General features: G+C 43.9%; 1 protein-coding gene across 1 annotated transcript in view; it reads left to right on the top strand.

Annotated features, from left to right (window-relative positions):
* The window catches only part of LOC311049699 (keratin, type II cytoskeletal 8-like), a 22,495-nt gene that overhangs the window by 231 nt on the left and 4,764 nt on the right, over positions 1-17,500 (top strand). The window contains exons 1-8 of the mRNA XM_084063471.1: positions 1-259; positions 9,416-9,624; positions 10,959-11,019; positions 11,306-11,401; positions 13,610-13,774; positions 13,930-14,055; positions 14,949-15,092; positions 16,461-16,537. The exon at positions 1-259 is cut by the window's left edge and continues 231 nt beyond it. Of these exons, the coding sequence (XP_083919597.1) occupies positions 1-259; positions 9,416-9,624; positions 10,959-11,019; positions 11,306-11,401; positions 13,610-13,774; positions 13,930-14,055; positions 14,949-15,092; positions 16,461-16,537 (1,137 nt within the window). The remainder of the gene's footprint in view (positions 260-9,415; positions 9,625-10,958; positions 11,020-11,305; positions 11,402-13,609; positions 13,775-13,929; positions 14,056-14,948; positions 15,093-16,460; positions 16,538-17,500) is intronic.

The raw sequence follows: 17,500 nt of genomic DNA, 5'->3' as shown, positions 1-17,500 counted from the left end.
GTTCGGCGGGCTGGGCGGCGGCGGCCTGGGCGGGTTCAGCGGCGTGTCGCTGAGCAGCAGCTCGCTGTACGCGGGCACCAACGGGCACCACCACCACCTCGCCACCGGCCTGGGCCACTCGCTGTCCTCGCTGTCCGTCAACAAGAGCCTGCTGGCGCCGCTCAACCTGGAGATCGACCCCAACCTGTCCATGAGCCGCACGCACGAGAAGGAGCAGATGAAGAGCCTCAACAACCGCTTCGCCACCTTCATCGATAAGGTACGTATGGAGACCGTTTGGTTCTCAAAGTCTTTCATGGCGAGAACGCGTGATTATGAATCCCACCGGCGTTATAGGATAGACCCGCCTTACCTGTGTCTGATTGGCTCCCTGACATGGCATAGTCTAGTCTAACTGAGGTTAGGGTTAAAGGGATAGTTCACACAAAAACAAACTTATTTTCTATCAATTAGTCACCTCTTGGAGACTTGAATTCATGGATATCTTTTTTTGTTGTTGTTTCATTCCTAAGACAATCATTTGATGACCAGCGGACCGGTAGGCAGCGGTTCCGAGACACAAAGGAGACTCTGTGTGGGTGAACCCTTTAAACTGTTGGTTCTCAAGGTTTTTCATGTCATGGACCCCTACATTGATATGTATTTGGCCGTGGACCACCCCATCTGACAAAGGTTTTTCCAGGGACCCCCAGAAGATTTTCAATATTTTCTACAAGCTTTCTACAAGATCTACAAGCTCACAGCGTGTCACTTCGTGCCACGCTGTGAGCTTGTACATCTGTTATTTATTATGTTAAGATTTTGAATCTTTAAAAAAATAGCAGATCTACAAGCTCACAGTGTGAGCTTGTAGATCTGCTATTTCTGAATAGCCAACATATGAATGGATATAAGTGGTTAAAATGATTGTGGTGCTACACAGTACATTAACTACTTTTGCAGGCAGACAGGCAGACAGGCAGACAGACAGACAGACAGGCAGGCAGGCAGGCAGGCAGGCAGGCAGGCAGGCAGGCAGGCAGGCAGGCAGGCAGGCAGGCAGGCAGACAGACAGACAGACAGACAGACAGACAGACAGACAGACAGACAGACAGACAGACAGACAGACAGACAGGCAGGCAGGCAGGCAGGCAGGCAGGCAGGCAGGCAGGCAGGCAGGCAGGCAGGCAGGCAGACAGACAGACAGACAGACAGACAGACAGACAGACAGACAGACAGACAGACAGACAGACAGACAGACAAGTTGATATTTAGTTGGTCTTATTAGAGCCATCATGGTGTTTCTCAGTAAGTGCATCTTTAAGGCCAAACCACACCAATGCAACAAGTCACAACACCTTATGCAACAAAACCGTTGTAAGACCATGTCACACCAACGCAACTCCCATGCAACGCATTGGCTGAGCATGTTCTTTTGGGTATGAGTATGAGGTCAAAGGTTTTTTTGCAATGTTTTTTTTTTGTACTTGTTTTCTTGTGTTACTTATGCGTCCTCAAATACTTTTTGGGAGGTCCCCAGATGATTAGCTTCATAATGTGCAACATTGTTTTCTCACTCAACATTAAACAATGTTGACTAATTGACAACATTAAACAAACCAACATACAGTATAAGTGTATACAGGGTATCTGCACATTTATAAAGTGACAATTTAACGACTTTTCTTTTTAATACCAATTTGGGCAAATTTGGGCAAAATTCCCAATGCAACAGCCATTGGGGATAATGGTTGTGAGGAGTTGCATTGGTGTGGACTGGCCTTTTATAGTGCCACTGGATCTTATTTAATCAGCAAAACAACATGAAATTCATACTTTAATGGTGCATGTTATTTCTGTTTGGCACACCAAAGTAGACGTGCCATTGTGTTATATTGAATTATGACTTGTAAATACAGGAAATATTTGTGTTTGAGTCCTTTGTGATGAGCTGAACGAGACCACAGTATTATCTGTGATAATATTTGGTCACTGATACCCTGCTCAGGGGACAGACTCTGCTTTCTCACGGAGTCGGTAACAACTCTCACAAAAGAGCTATTGTTGGACGCTCTCCTCTTCACCACAGAGCCACTGCAGGGCCCAAAGTCACAGAACCTGAACCTACATCTAGGTCACTGCTGACACAAACTAAAAAGATTAAAAGGCGGTGCAAGTGATATATTTTGTTATGGGGTTTCTCCCCATCATCTCTAGTAAACAGAAAATACATACAGGTAAAGATAATTCCTTTTTAACAGGTCGTTCATAAGTCCTTGCGGTCTTGTTTCCAATGAGAACCTGTGAGCAATTTGGGGTTAAGAGTCTTGCTCAGGGACAAATTTCATTTCATCGACACATATGCTGGCCTGGCCTGGAATCGAACCTGGGGCAACCAGGGCCTCTGGCTCCCTAGGCGGGCTCACTAACCACTCAGCTATGGCCGCCCCAGGTCACGATCGGAAAAAGGTCTGTCCCTGTTTTTGTTTACAAAGCCCTAAAAGGCCAACAGAAACGTCATTTTCATTTAAATGTTCCAATGGTCAATGCCACAATTCAACCAAAAACACACCATTAGATCGTTAATCACAATTATTTGTATGACAATAAAAGAGTAGACACCGGTCACCCTGCTTGTTGACACCAGTGTTGCCAGGTCTGCTTATTATAAGCGACTTTGGGCTTTGTTTTTCTGTAAAGTTGCTTTTAAATATTGGTAGTTGCGGGTTGCAGTTTTTTGGACTTGTTTCTAAAGTGTAGTTGTTTGTTTGGGCTTGTTTTCAAATGTTGTTTAAGCCGGTGGTTTGTCCGCAGGACCCCTATCAGATAGATATAATATATTTTGTGCCAGGGACCCCCATACAAGATTTGTGTGTTTCAACAATATTCCACTTTTGTAACTTTTTTTTTGTAACTCATGTGGCCCAGAGACGCTTCTTTTGGGCTTTGCGAGAGACATAAGCAACCAGGTCTATGAAAACATAGACCTTGGTTGCGTATTTCTCTCACAGAATCTGGCAACACTGGTTGACACTGGGGTCAGCTGGGTCCAAGGAAACACCTGACCTCAGTGTTGTTGTGTTGACATGGGAACACCCTGACATCCTGCTAAAGAAATTACTATTGTAATATTTGTATTATATTACCTCCTAGACTAGAGTTACAGTACTTTTGCCAGGTTCTTGCATTGTTCAGAGTTACAGCCCTGCCTCAAACACAAACATCACCCCCAGAGGAAGGCGTGCCACTCTCGAGCACTTTTTACCTAATTTAAGGGATATTTAAAAAAAAACATTTGATATGAGGTCTTAAGGCGAGTTAAAAAAAGTGATGTTTACAACAGGTCCTCACAACATTCTGAAGAGTTTTTGTAGGCATTACATTTAGTTAAAGACTCGGTTTCACAGATAAATATTGTGGAAAATAGCCGATCTACAAGCTCACAACGCCTCGCACTGCGAGGCGTTGTGAGCTTGTAGATCGGCTATTTTCACAATGTTTGCCTCTTTCTTATACGTGACATTTGACAATTTGGCCCAATTGGTGTTAAAAAGGTCTCAAAAGTAATACAATTGTCACTTATACTGTTTGTTTACTGTTGAGTGAGAAAACAATGTTGCACATTATAAAGCTAATCATCTGGGGACCCCCCAAAAAATTATTTGGGGACCACAGTTTGTGAACCACTGGGATAAAGTAACACAAGAAAACGAGTACAAAAAAAACATTGCAACACAAACTTTGACCTCATATCCAAAAGAACATGTTCAGTTCAGATACTGTTTCACACAGGAAGAACTACCAGCAAATATGTTTCTGAAGCTTTCAAACCTGGCAGCCAACAACACCATATTTGGACGTAGCCTATACTGCAGAGCCCAGAGAACAAAAAGTTGAAAACCTCTTTCTTCTTCCAGCCATTATGTTTGAGACGGCTGCTGACCTGTGGCTCTGTAAACGAGAAGGTCACGGTGACCTTACGTTAATACCACACCCACAACAACAGAGTCATTGTTGTGACTGTTGGCTCTGTGTGTTGTGTAGCTACAGGGCGGGAGAACCTCAACCCAGAGTCTTTTATTTTCCATGTAGGTCAGGTATTTATTCTGTCTTTATTTACCTCAGGTATTATTATTATTATGACTGCATGGGAGCTCTTCATGTCCTGACCTGATGAAGCCTGGTTGGTTCTATTATTATCTCTCTGTTGTCGGGCAGAAAACAGCTATATGTCCAAAATATCATTTCAGGAAATGAAAAGCAACACAACCCTGCCTCATCACAGTTACGGTATGGTGACTTTATACATCGTCAGATAGTTGAATGTGTTCTTATATTATCATCACTTTACCCACATACATTATATTATATTATATTATTATTATATTAAATACATTATATTATATTATTATTATATTAAATACATTATATTATATTATATTATTATTATATTAAATACATTATATTATATTATTATTATATTAAATACATTATATTATCATCACTTTACCCACATACAGCTCAAGTGGAGTCTGAGAGAGATGAAGCAGGGACCACCACTAAATATTGTACAAAACTGTGTTGCAGATTTAACTCTTTCATAGATGTCATGGATAGCTTCATAGATTTGTTTGACAGACACTTATCATCAGTTGTTGGATTCATGTTCATGTGTATTTTCAGACAGTTAACCACTTAAAGCCTCAATACGGGTACTTGGTCTGCTCTCCCCCCCCCCCCTCTATACCAAACCTCTTTGCTAAAAAATAGCAGATCTACAAGCTCACAAGCTTGTAGATCGGCTATTTTCGGCCAATTGTTCCCCTCAGAATAGGGATGTTAGGGTTCAAGTGGTTAATGTAAAAACAAAGTTCCTATCATACGAAGATCTGGCGGCTGGCCCCCCTGTAGTAACTCCTAGGGGTCCCACCTTCCCGGGACCCCCTGTTGAAGACCCATGCTCCATGACCTCGGTACTATGACGTCGGTCACCTGTGACATCATCAGTTCTATGACATCAGTACTATGACATCACTTCTACTATGACATCAGTAGGGGCCTCAGTCTCGTACATGTGAATGCATGAGGGCGTTAAAAAAAGGACCATTTCACTAAGTCTGTAACCTGCAGGTGATCTCCATGCAGTCAGAGCTAAATCACAGGTGTGTGACTGAAGGTAAATGCTGTTTATCTTCCTGTATAGTGTTATCTGAACGTGTTGTAATGTAAACCCAGTCTGGCTCTTAATCAGGTAGAATCATCACAGTGCTTTGGTCTCTCTCTCTACTTCTGAGAAGCAATCAGCGTAATGCCACGGCCGGGCGCCGGGCGGCTTGTCTTTCAGTTCGGGGGAACATGATCCGGCCTCAGGCTGCACGCTATAAGCCATCCGTACAACACGGCTAAATGTAGGTCGTGACCTGGGACTGCACGTCAATATGAAGAGTTTAGTTCCTAAATGACATAAACCACACGGCTCGAAATACCTGCCACTTTCTCCTAATAAGAAACTGGGTGAAAACGCGTCCCGTACAGACTTAAAGGAAGTATAGAATGGTGAACTACTGTATTGGTTCTCAAAGTGGGGTCCGGGGACCCCCAGGGGTACTTGAGGGGATACCAGGGGGTCCCCAGCTAAATGATTTATAGTAAACCAAATGGACCCTTATGGGTCTGTAACTCTGAGAGTGTACAAATGGAACCAAATGGACCCTTATGGGTCTGTAACTCTGAGAGTGTACAAAAGGAACCAAATGGACCCTAACGGGTCCATTTGGTTCCTTTTGTACACTCTCAGAGTTACATTAACATTGATTTTACAATATGAATTGGGGTCCCAGAGATAGAAATGCCATTAAATGGGGGTCCGTAGCCTCTAATGCATATCAAACTGGGGTCCTTGAAATGAAAATGGTTGAGAATCACTGCTAGAGCCGGAAAGATCTCCTCTTATGGGGGTCCCTTGCATATCTTTTCAAATAGGGGTCCGCGGGCTAATAAGTGTCAATTTGGGGGTCCTTGACATGAAAACGTTTGAGAACCATTGAAGTACTGTATAGGGATGTTATTACAGTAGTAACAGTTTTATTTGTCAAATAATGCTCTTATTCCTTCTAATTCTAGAAACAGACTCAATTCAATCGAAAAATGAATTGTATTGGAACACAGACAAACATTTTATTTCTTTTTTTATTTTGTATGTTATTTTGTCATCACAAGGGCCGCCCGGGCCCTCAGAGTTCACAAAGGGCACATCCAACAATCTTACATTAGTTTTTTTATTTACTTATTGGTTCAAATTGAATGGCATCCCGAACTGAAAATGTGTTCTGCTGTTTACTAAAGACACAAGAGTTGGAGGGTTGGCATTCACAATAGAAATGATTACAATCAGCATATAGAGCTATTTAACACCAATGTTAACCAAAATAAATATATATCGCTTCTTACACCACCTTAAATCTTTGAAAACACAGATGGTAAGAAAGGAGTTTAATCCATTAAAGGAGGAGTTCACCCAAAAAACGACTTATTTTCTATCAATTGCACACCCCATGAAGCCTTGAATTCATGGATTTATTTTTGTTTTTGTGGCATCCTAAGCCAATCATTTGAAGACTGTGTGTATTTCCGGTAGGAGACACAAATAATCTACTTGTGTCTCCTACCGGATACATTAGCAGGGTAGGAGACGGGAATCAAATTATTAGCTTAGGAATGCGACAAAAACAAAACATAATCCATGGATTCAAGGCTTCATAGGGTGTGCAATTGATTGAAAATAAGTCATTTTTTAACACCGGGAAGGCAGATCTGTGTCATTTCAAGATTTCCTTGGCTAATCAAACATAGCAGATACACAAGCTGAGCTTGTATATCTGCTATTTGTGCAAATCTTTGAATATTTATTTTTTAAAGCGAACATTTGTAAAATATTTTGTTCCAAAGATTTGAGTTACAAATGTTTGCTTTAAAACTATATATATTGAAAGATTTGCACACATTTTCACGTTATTTTTTTTCTCCAAAATAGCAGATCTACAAGCTTGTAGATCTGCTATTTTTGAATAGCCAAATAAATCTTAAAATGACACACAGATGCGTTCCCGAACGTCCCAGTCTTAATGGTGTAAAGCCCTGAGAGACACATTGTATTAAATTCACCTCCAGGTGTATCCAGTCACACAGGAGGAGCACTCCTTTTTTTACTTTTATTTAAAATGATCCATTTAAGAGTTAAAATAGGTCATATGATAGTCAATCCATGTGTTCCATTTCCAGGCCATTATCCCATGATTTGGGGCCGGCTGTAACCTGATGGTGCGCTGGGGCGTCCCAGAGAGGATTAGTGGTCTAAGAACACTGCTCTTTGTGTCAGAGTGAGAACAACACATAATGGACGGAGAAAACACTCCTCCTAGAGACAAGCTGGAAATACAAGCTGTACCGATACTGATACAGGCTGAGGATGCAGGGCAACAAGGGCTCAGGTCCATTATGATACAGGCAGGGACGTGCACAGATAGACTCTCGGTGGTGCTAGAGAACCTGCCCTTTGCCCTCTTGACCAGATGTGCCCTTTTGATGTGCCCTTTTGATGTGCCCTTTTGTTTTTTTTTCAGTTTACAGCAGGGGTCTTCAACAGGGGGTCCGAGACCCCAGGGGGGTCCGCCAAATCTTTATGTGATACGATTTTTCTTTTTACCATAACCACTCGAAACCTAGCATCCCTTTTCTGAGGAGAACTTTAGCCAAAAATAGCAGATCTACAAGCTCACATGGCCTTGTAGATCGGCTATTTTTGGCAAAGAGGTATAGGTGTAGAGGGGAAAAAGGGCAGACCAAGTAAACAAAAAAAAGTATAATTTACTTGAGCACCTGGCCCTCAAAATGTATGTGCACGCCACTGGCTACAGGCTGAGGATGCAGCCAACAAGGACTCTGGTCCATTCCTCTTATGATGATGTTGGCTTTATTGTCTCCGCCAGGCCGAAGGCATGGCGAGAGAGTATGTTTTACCCTCCGTCCGTCTGTGTGTGTGTCCGTGTGTGTGTCCGTCCTGTCCGTGTGTTACCACCAAATCTCCGGCACCGTTGGCCCGGTCGCTGCGAAACTGTGCACACACAGTCCCTGGATGCCAATTCAGAACCTCTGCCTCAAATGTTTCACATGGGCTTGTTATAGCGCCACCAGGAGGCCGATTTGTGCAAAACCCATTTTTTCACATTACTCCTACAGTTTTTAATCAAACGTCATGCAAATCGGTACACAGTATCTCAATAGACGGGTTTCCTGTTAGTAAACATGAGAGGAATATGACCGCGCAGAGGAGGGGGAAGCCTATGGGTGCGTTTGGAAATTACGCACCGGAGCACACTCGCCTATTAGTTTGTATTGGCCAGTGCGCTCACTGCCGCTCAGGGCTGTATTTTCGAACGCGCCTTTCACCCGGGCATGCGCAGATTGCGCATTCTGCTCTGTGATGACGTCGCACGGAAATCCGTCTATAGTCATGTGATCAACCCTGATCTGTCTGATTTCCCATATTCCATCCTCATTGGTTAAGGTTGCCATCCAAAGTTTGCAGGATTGGTCCGTTTTGAACAAACTGCCTCAAACCATGAACGCAGCTTGCGATTTCCGTGAAATTTCACACGCACATTGCCACTAGGCCGAGGATGAAATGCCACCCTTTTCACATTGGCCTGTTATAGCGCCACCAGCAGGTCTAATTTAGCAAAACACATTTTTGGAACAAAATGCCTCAAAGCATGCCTGCTGTGTCTGATTGCCCTGAAAGACCTAAGAATAAATGGCACCATTTTCACATTGGCCTATTATAGCGCCACCAGGAGGCCAGAATAACGTACCTGACCTGGCGGAGACCTGTGCTCCGAGGAGCACTTTTTTTACCCTGGTTTATACAGAACCAGGGTAAAGCAGGGGTTTCCTTTACAGCCATTTAGGCCCTGTGTATACTTTGTCATTCAATGAATAGAGTTTTCACATTTTAGAAAGTATTTGTAGTTTTACAGTGTACCGTGTCAGACTCTTTTTAACTGTTGATAACGTCTATAACTGTGTCAGACCATTAATAACCTTGAAAGCCTCTTTAAGTGTTAATAACCAGACCCCGTTCTTATGAACATATGTTTGTGTCCCTCTTTCCTGGGCAGGATGTTGTTGATAAACACACTAGAATGTCCTGGACAAAGTGATTATACATGACCACATTATGCAGTATTATCCTGTACACACACACACACACACACACACACACACACACACACACACACACACACACACACACACACACACACACACACACACACACACACACACACACACACACACACACACTTTCCAAATATAATTTTGTGATTAGTTTTATTTGAATTTTACCCCCCCCCCCCCCTCCCCTTCCCTGTCTCTGCAGGTCCGGTTCCTGGAGCAGCAGAACAAGATGTTAGAGACCAAGCTGGACCTCCTCCAGGGCCAGACGGTGTCTCGCTCCAACATAGAGCCCATGTTTGAGGCCTACATGGCCGGCCTGCGCCGCCAGATGGACCTGGTCAACAACGACAAGACCAAACTGGACGGGGAACTCCGTAACATGCAGGGCCTGGTGGAGGACTTCAAACACAAGTATTATTATTATTATTATTATTATTACAACATGCAGGGCCTGGTGGAGGACTTCAAACACAAGTATTATTATTATTATTATTATTATTATTACAACATGCAGGGCCTGGTGGAGGACTTCAAACACAAGTATAACCTTCAACGCTTTAATTTATAAATAATTATTACAACTTTATCCACGTCAACCCATAGCGTCCTTAATCTCTGGGCGAACATTAAGCTAAAAATAGCAGATCTACAAGATGTTGTGACGTTGATACATCGGCTATTCGAGATTTGGTGTAGAGCATGGGTCTTCAACAGGGGGTCTGGGACACCTAAGGGGTCCTCGGAGTTACTACAGGGGGGGCACCAAATCTCTGTGTGATAGGAACTTTTTTTGTTCTTCTTTTTTAGATTAACCACTTGAAAGAAACCTCACATTCCTATGGGGGGAACATTCAGTGAAAATAGCCGATCTACAAGCTCAAAACGCCTGGGAGGCGTTGTGAGCTTGTAGATTGGCTATTTTCGGCAATGTGGTTTGGTGTAGATTGATAAAAAAAAAAGAGCAGACCAAGTACAGAGCCAAAGGTCAAGTTTACTAAGTATTAAAGATTTAGCTGGTGGTTAAAATACACATGAACATTAATCCTACATGTTAATAGAAAATATAGTGTGTGAACAAATAAACAAAAATACATTCATTTACACAACTCTGATGATAGTGCTGTCAAACAAGCTATCTGAAATATATGAACAAGTGTAATCTGCAACACAATACAATATGTAGCGGGGGTCCCTGGCCTACGGGGTCCCTGGCCTAGCCTAGGGGGTCCCTGCTTCATCTCTCTCAGCGTGAAGAGGAGGGCCCTAGAGGAGTATAGGGTTCATGTGGTTAATACTTATTGAAGGGTGAATATAATGACATGATGACAGCCAGGATGGCTTTGACTGACTGGCCTGGACTGGATAACCTTTCCACTGGTTTACAAACTGAGGTCTGGGGACACCAGGGGTCCTTGAGGGGGTTCCAGGGGGTCCCCAGCTCAATGAGTAGTTTACTTTAACTATAATTAGAAAATTGTGTGCGTGCGTGCGTGCGTGCGTGCGTGCGTGCGTGCGTGCGTGCGTGCGTGCGTGCGTGCGTGCGTGCGTGCGCGCGTGCGTGCGTGTGTCATGGGTGCATCATTCCAGTGAATCTGTGGTTCCATTCCCAGACGGACCATTTGCTGTCATTCCTCTACTCTTTGTCTGTATTTCCTGTGTGTCTTCACTGTCTCTGATCTGATGAGATAAGAGCTCAGAAACATGTAGGATAAACAACATCCTCTCTTCCTCTCTCTCTCTCTCAGGTACGAGGATGACATCAACAGAAGAAACAACCTGGAGAATGACTTTGTTATCCTGAAGAAGGTGAGGTCACACACACACGCACGAACACACGCACGCACACACACACACACACACACACACACACACACACACACACACACACACACACACACACACACACACACACACACACACACACACACACACACACACACACACACACACACACACACACACACACACACACACACACACACACCATAAGCCATAAGCTTTCTCTTCTAAGGGTGTGGTCTCTCTCTCTCTCTCTCTCTCTCTCTCTCTCTCTCTCTCTCTCTCTCTCTCTCTCTCTCTCTCTCTCTCTCAGGATGTAGACTCAGCCTATCTAGTGAAGGCTGACCTGGAGGACAAAGTAGGAGCTCTGACTGACGAGATCAACTTCCTACGCAACATCTATGAAGAGGTGCTCACTCTATTATTATTATTATTATTATTATTATTATCATAACCAGAGGTTCACACACTTTACACACAATATAAAAAATACTCTGTTACAAATAAAAAGGCCGTTATTCAAAGTAATTGGCATTAAGATATACTTACAGTACCAAAGTAAAAGTACAACAAATGTCTACAAGTTCACAACGTGTCACAGGGCTTAAGTGTGTATTGCATGCTTTGTAATAATAATCTAAATCTGCAAAGTTACTTGTAACTAATACAGTACTTTAGTAGTACAGTACTTTAGTTACTTTGAGAGATAAGAGACACACAGACACTTTAAAAAGAACCTTGAGAGAGAGACATTAAACATAACCAGATAGAGAGCCTGGCAGAGATTAAATAAAATAAAACAAAAACACAACAGATATTGTCAGGGTCTTTGCTGCAGTGCTGATTTTGACAGCACATTTTGGTCTATTTTTAGTCTTTTGAATAAAATTCCATTTAGTTTTAGTGATATTTTAGTCATCTGAAATGTTTTACTGTTAGTCTAGTTTTAGTCGACTAAATCGACAGTTGATTTAGTCGACTAAAATGTATGTTGGCGGTGCCTTGATGACGTCGTAATGGCTGATTTTACACTCGGCTGCATGCAGAAAATAGCAAAATAGCAACAAGCACTTCTACTGGATCTCTTCTCCACTAGATCCCTCACTAACATTTTAGTCTAGTTTTTATTTGTTGACGGAATTGTCAATATATTTAGTCTTTGTTTTAGTCATCATAGCTTAGTTGTTATTTAGTTTTCGACAGACTTTTTCGTCACAGTTTTAGTCGATGAAATCAACACTGCTTTGCTGCAGAATATTTGGGACACAGATCAAATCCTATAGAGATCTTATTTCAGTGCCTGTAGCCCTTCTCATTCTTCTAGTGATTATAGACAATGTTTGTTTTAGGCCCAGCTAGTGCTATATAAACACATAACTCTCTGTTCAAAGTATGCTCATACCACTAACCATACACTACACCAGTGGTTCTCAAACTTTGTCACGTCAAGGACCCCCAACTTGACACTTATTATATAGCCCGCGGACCCCCATTTGAAATGATAAGCCAGGGACCGCCATAAGAGAAGATTTTTACGGCTCTAGCAGTGATTCTCAGTCATTGTAATTTAAGGACCCCCAGTTTGTAGTTTCATTAAGGCTACGGACCCCCATTTAATGGCATTTCTATCTCTGGGACTCCAATTCATATTGTAAAATCAATGTTAATTTAACTCTGAGAGTGTACAAATGGAACCAAATGGACCCGTTAGGGTCCATTTGGTTCCATTTGTGCACTCTCAGAGTTACAGACCCATAAGGGTCCATTTGGTTCCTATAAATCATTTAGCTGGGGACCCTGGTATCCCCTCAAGTACCCCTGGGGGTCCCCGGACCCAACTTTGAGAACCAATGCTGACTACACTGTATGTTGTAGTCTAACAGAGAGCTGGCAATAAATGCTGTGAACCTGATAGAGAGGTTGTGTTGTTGTCAATCTGCTGGGAGTGAGACACTTAAATATGAACCACTTTACAGCAGTGCTTCTCAAAGGTTTTCATGTCAAGGACATATTAATAATTGTATTATTATTGTCTCCGCCAGGAGACTATGTTTTCACTTCCCCCCCCCCCCCCCCCCCCCCCCTCGGCCAAGCTAACATTGGTCAAGCCTCACGTGACACGTGACAATACGTTGAAAGAGTGTGCTCTGATTGGCTAGTGAGACGCATGACGTATAGCGGCCTATAAATAGATGTGTCACTTCGGAGTGCTGCGGTGTGCGTTCCGAAGTGACATCAGTGCCATCAGCCAAGCTAACATTTAGTGGTTACATGTCGCCTTTCCGACAGACGGATAGGACACTTACACAGACAGGACGGATAGGACACTTACACAGACAGGACGGATAGGACACTTACACAGACAGGACGGATAGGACACTTACACAGACAGGACGGATAGGACACACAGGACGGATAGGACACTTATACAGACAGGACGGATAGGACACTTACACAGACAGGACGGATAGGACACTTACATGTTCTATTTTTTGTAAGAATTAGAACATAATAATTAGAACATTCCCAACATTCCCAACACAAGTCTGCTGGCGGAGACTTGTGCTCCGAGGAGCACTTTTTCTAGTTATTATTATTATTGTTATTGTTATTATAGGAGCTGAGGGAGCTCCAGTCCAGCATCAAGGACACATCCGTGGTGGTCCAGATGGACAACACCAGGAGCCTGAACATGGAGCAGATCGTTGCTGAGGTCAAAGCCCAGTATGAGGACATCGCCGCCCGCAGCCGCGACGAGGCCGAGAACTGGTACAAGATCAAGGTAGGTGACCCTGACCCCTGACCCCTGACCCCTAACCCTGACACCCCTGACCTCTGCATCCATTGGTTCCAAGCTCTGTGTGTGTGTGTGTGTGTGTGTGTGTGTGTGTGTGTGTGTGTGTGTGTGTGTGTGTGTGTGTGTGTGTGTGTGTGTAGTTTGACCAGATGGCGGTGCAGGCCAGTCAGTTCGGAGATGAGCTGCGTTTGGCGAAGGGAGAGATCGCTGAAGTCAGCAGGCTGATCAGCCGACTGCAGAGTGAGATAGAGTCTGTTAAAGCACATGTACGTATGCACCCCACACACACACACACACACGCACACGCACACGCACACGCACACGCACTCGCACACGCACACACACACACACACACACACACACACACACACACACACACACACACACACACTCGGTCACTCCATTAGCTCTGTTCACATTTTGTGACCCTCAACCGATGTGCTGTGAGCTTGTAGATCAGCTACGTTTTTCCTTTGAAACCATTGAAAATGTGTGACAATGTTTTGAACATTCTCGCCTACAATTGTAATGCCCTAGATTCAAACCCAGGCCTCGCCCAGGCCTCCCTCGTGGAAAGCCAACATCTTATCCACTAGGCTAGCCCAGGGGTCTTCAACCTTTTCAGGCCAAGGACCCCCTAGCTGAGAGAGAGATGAAGCAGGGACCCCCCTCTATATTGTATAAAATTGCATTTCAGATTAAACTTTTTTTTTGTTTACTTAGTCTGCTCTTTTTTGCCCTCTACACCTATATACCTCTTTGCCAAAAATAGCCGATCTACAAGCTCACAACGCCTCGCAGCGTGAGGCGTTGTGAGCTTGTAGATCTGCTATTTTTGGCTAAAGTTCTCCTCAGAAAAAGGATGCTAGGGTTCAAGTGGTTAATGTAAAAAAAAAAAAATCTTATCACACAAAGATTTGGCGGACCCCCTGTGGTAACTCTGAGGACCCCCTAGGGGTCGCGGACCCCCTGTTGAAGACCCCTGCACTAGCCTAAAGGAGAATTCCCCATCAGGCGGGGAGATACACTTGTGGAAAATAGCCGGTCTGAAAGCTCGCAGCGTGTCACAGTGAGACCTGAGCTTGTAGATCAGCTTCCCCCCCCCCCTATTTTTTTCCTTTTTTCTAAATGTCAGCCCCTCCCCCTCTAACCTCCACAGCGTGGGAACCTGGAGAACCAGCTGGCTGAGTCTGAAGAGAGAGGAGAGCTGGCTGTGAAGGAGGCCAAGGCCAGAACCAGAGACCTGGACGACGCTCTGCAGAGAGCCAAGCAGGACATGGCCCGACAGCTCCGAGAGTACCAGGTAACACTTAAGCCAAATTCGGAAAATCTCTGCCACTCGCTCACTCCCACTCGCTCACTCCCACTCGGTCACTCCGACTTCGAACCGGAAGTAGTCGGAGTCCAATAGGCTCTATGCACAGCAGCCATTTTGGAGAAAAATTGGGCCTCTTCTTACTTCCTTCACAGGTGTTACCAATGATACTAATGAAGGCTCTGTTCCATTCTGGTCAAACAGAGTCAGGGTGCTGATATTGTGCATGTTGGCTCACTAGAAATACTAGTGGGTCTCAACGTGTGGTCCAGGGACCCTCATGGTTCCTTGAGAGGGTGTAACTCTGAGAGCGTACAAATGGAACCAAATGGACCCTCCCGGGTCCATTTGGTTCCATTTGTACACTCTCAGAGTTATGGGGGTCCTTGCAATTAAAAAGTTTGAGAACCACCGTGCTACACTAAATGGAACAGAGCCTTCATTAGTGTCATTGGTAACACCTGTGAAGGAAGCAAGGAAGGGGCCCCAATTTCTGTCCAATATGGCTGCTGTGCATAGAGCCTATTGTGTTCATTTGCTTCTTGGAGGAGGCGAGTGGAGTCGAGTGGAGGAGACGAGGAGGCTCTCCGATTCCGCATTGAGCGAGTGTACATGAAGTGAAGTGTACTGTACGCTCGAGCTGCGTCCACAGCTCCTCACGGCAGACTTCCGCATCACGTGAACACGTTCTTTTTTGTTTTTTCCCCCTTCTCTCGTGACGTATACATGGTCCTCCTCCACATGTGGCCACACACACACACACAATGCTTGAAACCCGAAACCATGCCGAAAACACCGGCTCCGTGCATGCCTCAATGCAGTGCATGGACTACTATAAATGACTGTGAATGTTTAAAATAATGTATTGTATTTATATATAGACTGAATATAGGGTGACTATATTCTGAATTCCCAAAAAGAGGACACTTTACGCTATTTAACTATAGCCGTACTCATTCAATTCTGAACCGATTATTACAATTTAAAATAGCTGTGAAGGGTCTTCTTTCATGTCTATCAGTCATGATTTATTTCGCCATCAAACAATATCAAGCAAAATCACAAAGTCGTCTGAGTTTTTTTCTTTTTTCTTCGTCCCAGAAGTGGGGGGGGGGATATCACCCAAACTCTCAAAACCCCGGACATTTGAAGGATTTTATAAAACCCCCCCAGACAGCTGAGTGCATTCCGATCCTTTGAGGGCAAGACGGGCAAGACAGACAGACAGACAGACAGACAGACAGACAGACAGACAGACAGACAGTTCCAGGCATAATAATCACACAATGAATGAACTCTCTTCTTCTTCTTCTTCTTCTTCTTCTTCTTCTTCTTCTTCTTCTTCATCATCCCCAGGACCTGATGAACGTGAAGCTGGCTCTGGACATTGAGATCGCCACCTACAGGAAGCTGCTGGAAGGAGAGGAGGACAGGTGAGAGGAGAGGATGATGAGAGAGGAGGAGAGGGGAGACAGGTCAGGGTATAGCAGAGGACAGGTGAGAGGAGAGGAGGAGAGGGGAGACAGGTCAGGGTATAGGAGAGGACAGGTGAGAGAGGACAGAATGAGGGAAGGAGTGGTGAGGAGACGACGGATGAGGAAGAAACATCAATGACTAGAATGTTCTCCTCAGAGCTCCTCAGGGCAGGGAGCTGGTTGTTTCACAACAATCTGATGACGCTGCGTTGGTGATTTGAGTCATTTTGTACATTAAGACCTGAGGCCATTCTTAAAAATGTTTTCTAAATCCTAAAAGTTTTTTGAAAAAAATCGAAATATTTTGTTTAAAAGATTTTTCAAAAATAGCAGATCTACAAGCTCATAGCGCGGCACCGAGTGCCGCGCTATGAGCTTGTAGATCTGCTATTTTTGAATAGCCAAAGAAATCTAAAGTGACACAGATGCGTTCCAGGTCTTAATGGGATGAACAGGCCACTCCCACTCCTGCAAGCTTTGGAAGCCAATCTTTAGCCAGACAGATCCGTCTTGATCACATGACTAGAAATACTGTGTTCCGATTAGTTTAGATGTTTCAGATTCAGATGAACTTTATTGTCACTTAGATGCAGTGTTTAGGTTCATATAACATACATGTGAAAAGCTGAGGTTCTGCTCCGGCATCCAGGGAGGGGAGTGTGTGCACAGTTTCACTATGGATCAGTCTACCATGGAGACGAGAATTCATGGATTTTTTTTTTGTTTTTGTCTCATTCCTAAGACAATCATTTGATGATGACCAGCGGACCGGTAGGCAGCGGTTCCGGTAGGAGACACAAAAGAGACTCTTTGTGTCTCCTAGCGGAACCGCTGCCGCTCATCAAATTATTGTCTTAGGAACAGTGGTGGGAAAAGTACTCAAATGTTTTACTTAAGTAAAAGTATCAATACAGCAATGTA

This window comes from Gymnoscopelus microlampas (assembly GCF_963454915.1).
Source record: "Gymnoscopelus microlampas genome assembly, chromosome: 7".
NCBI lineage: Eukaryota > Metazoa > Chordata > Actinopteri > Myctophiformes > Myctophidae > Gymnoscopelus > Gymnoscopelus microlampas.
The sequence above is the reverse complement of the archived record's forward strand: the minus strand, read 5'-3'. Positions and strand labels throughout refer to the sequence as shown.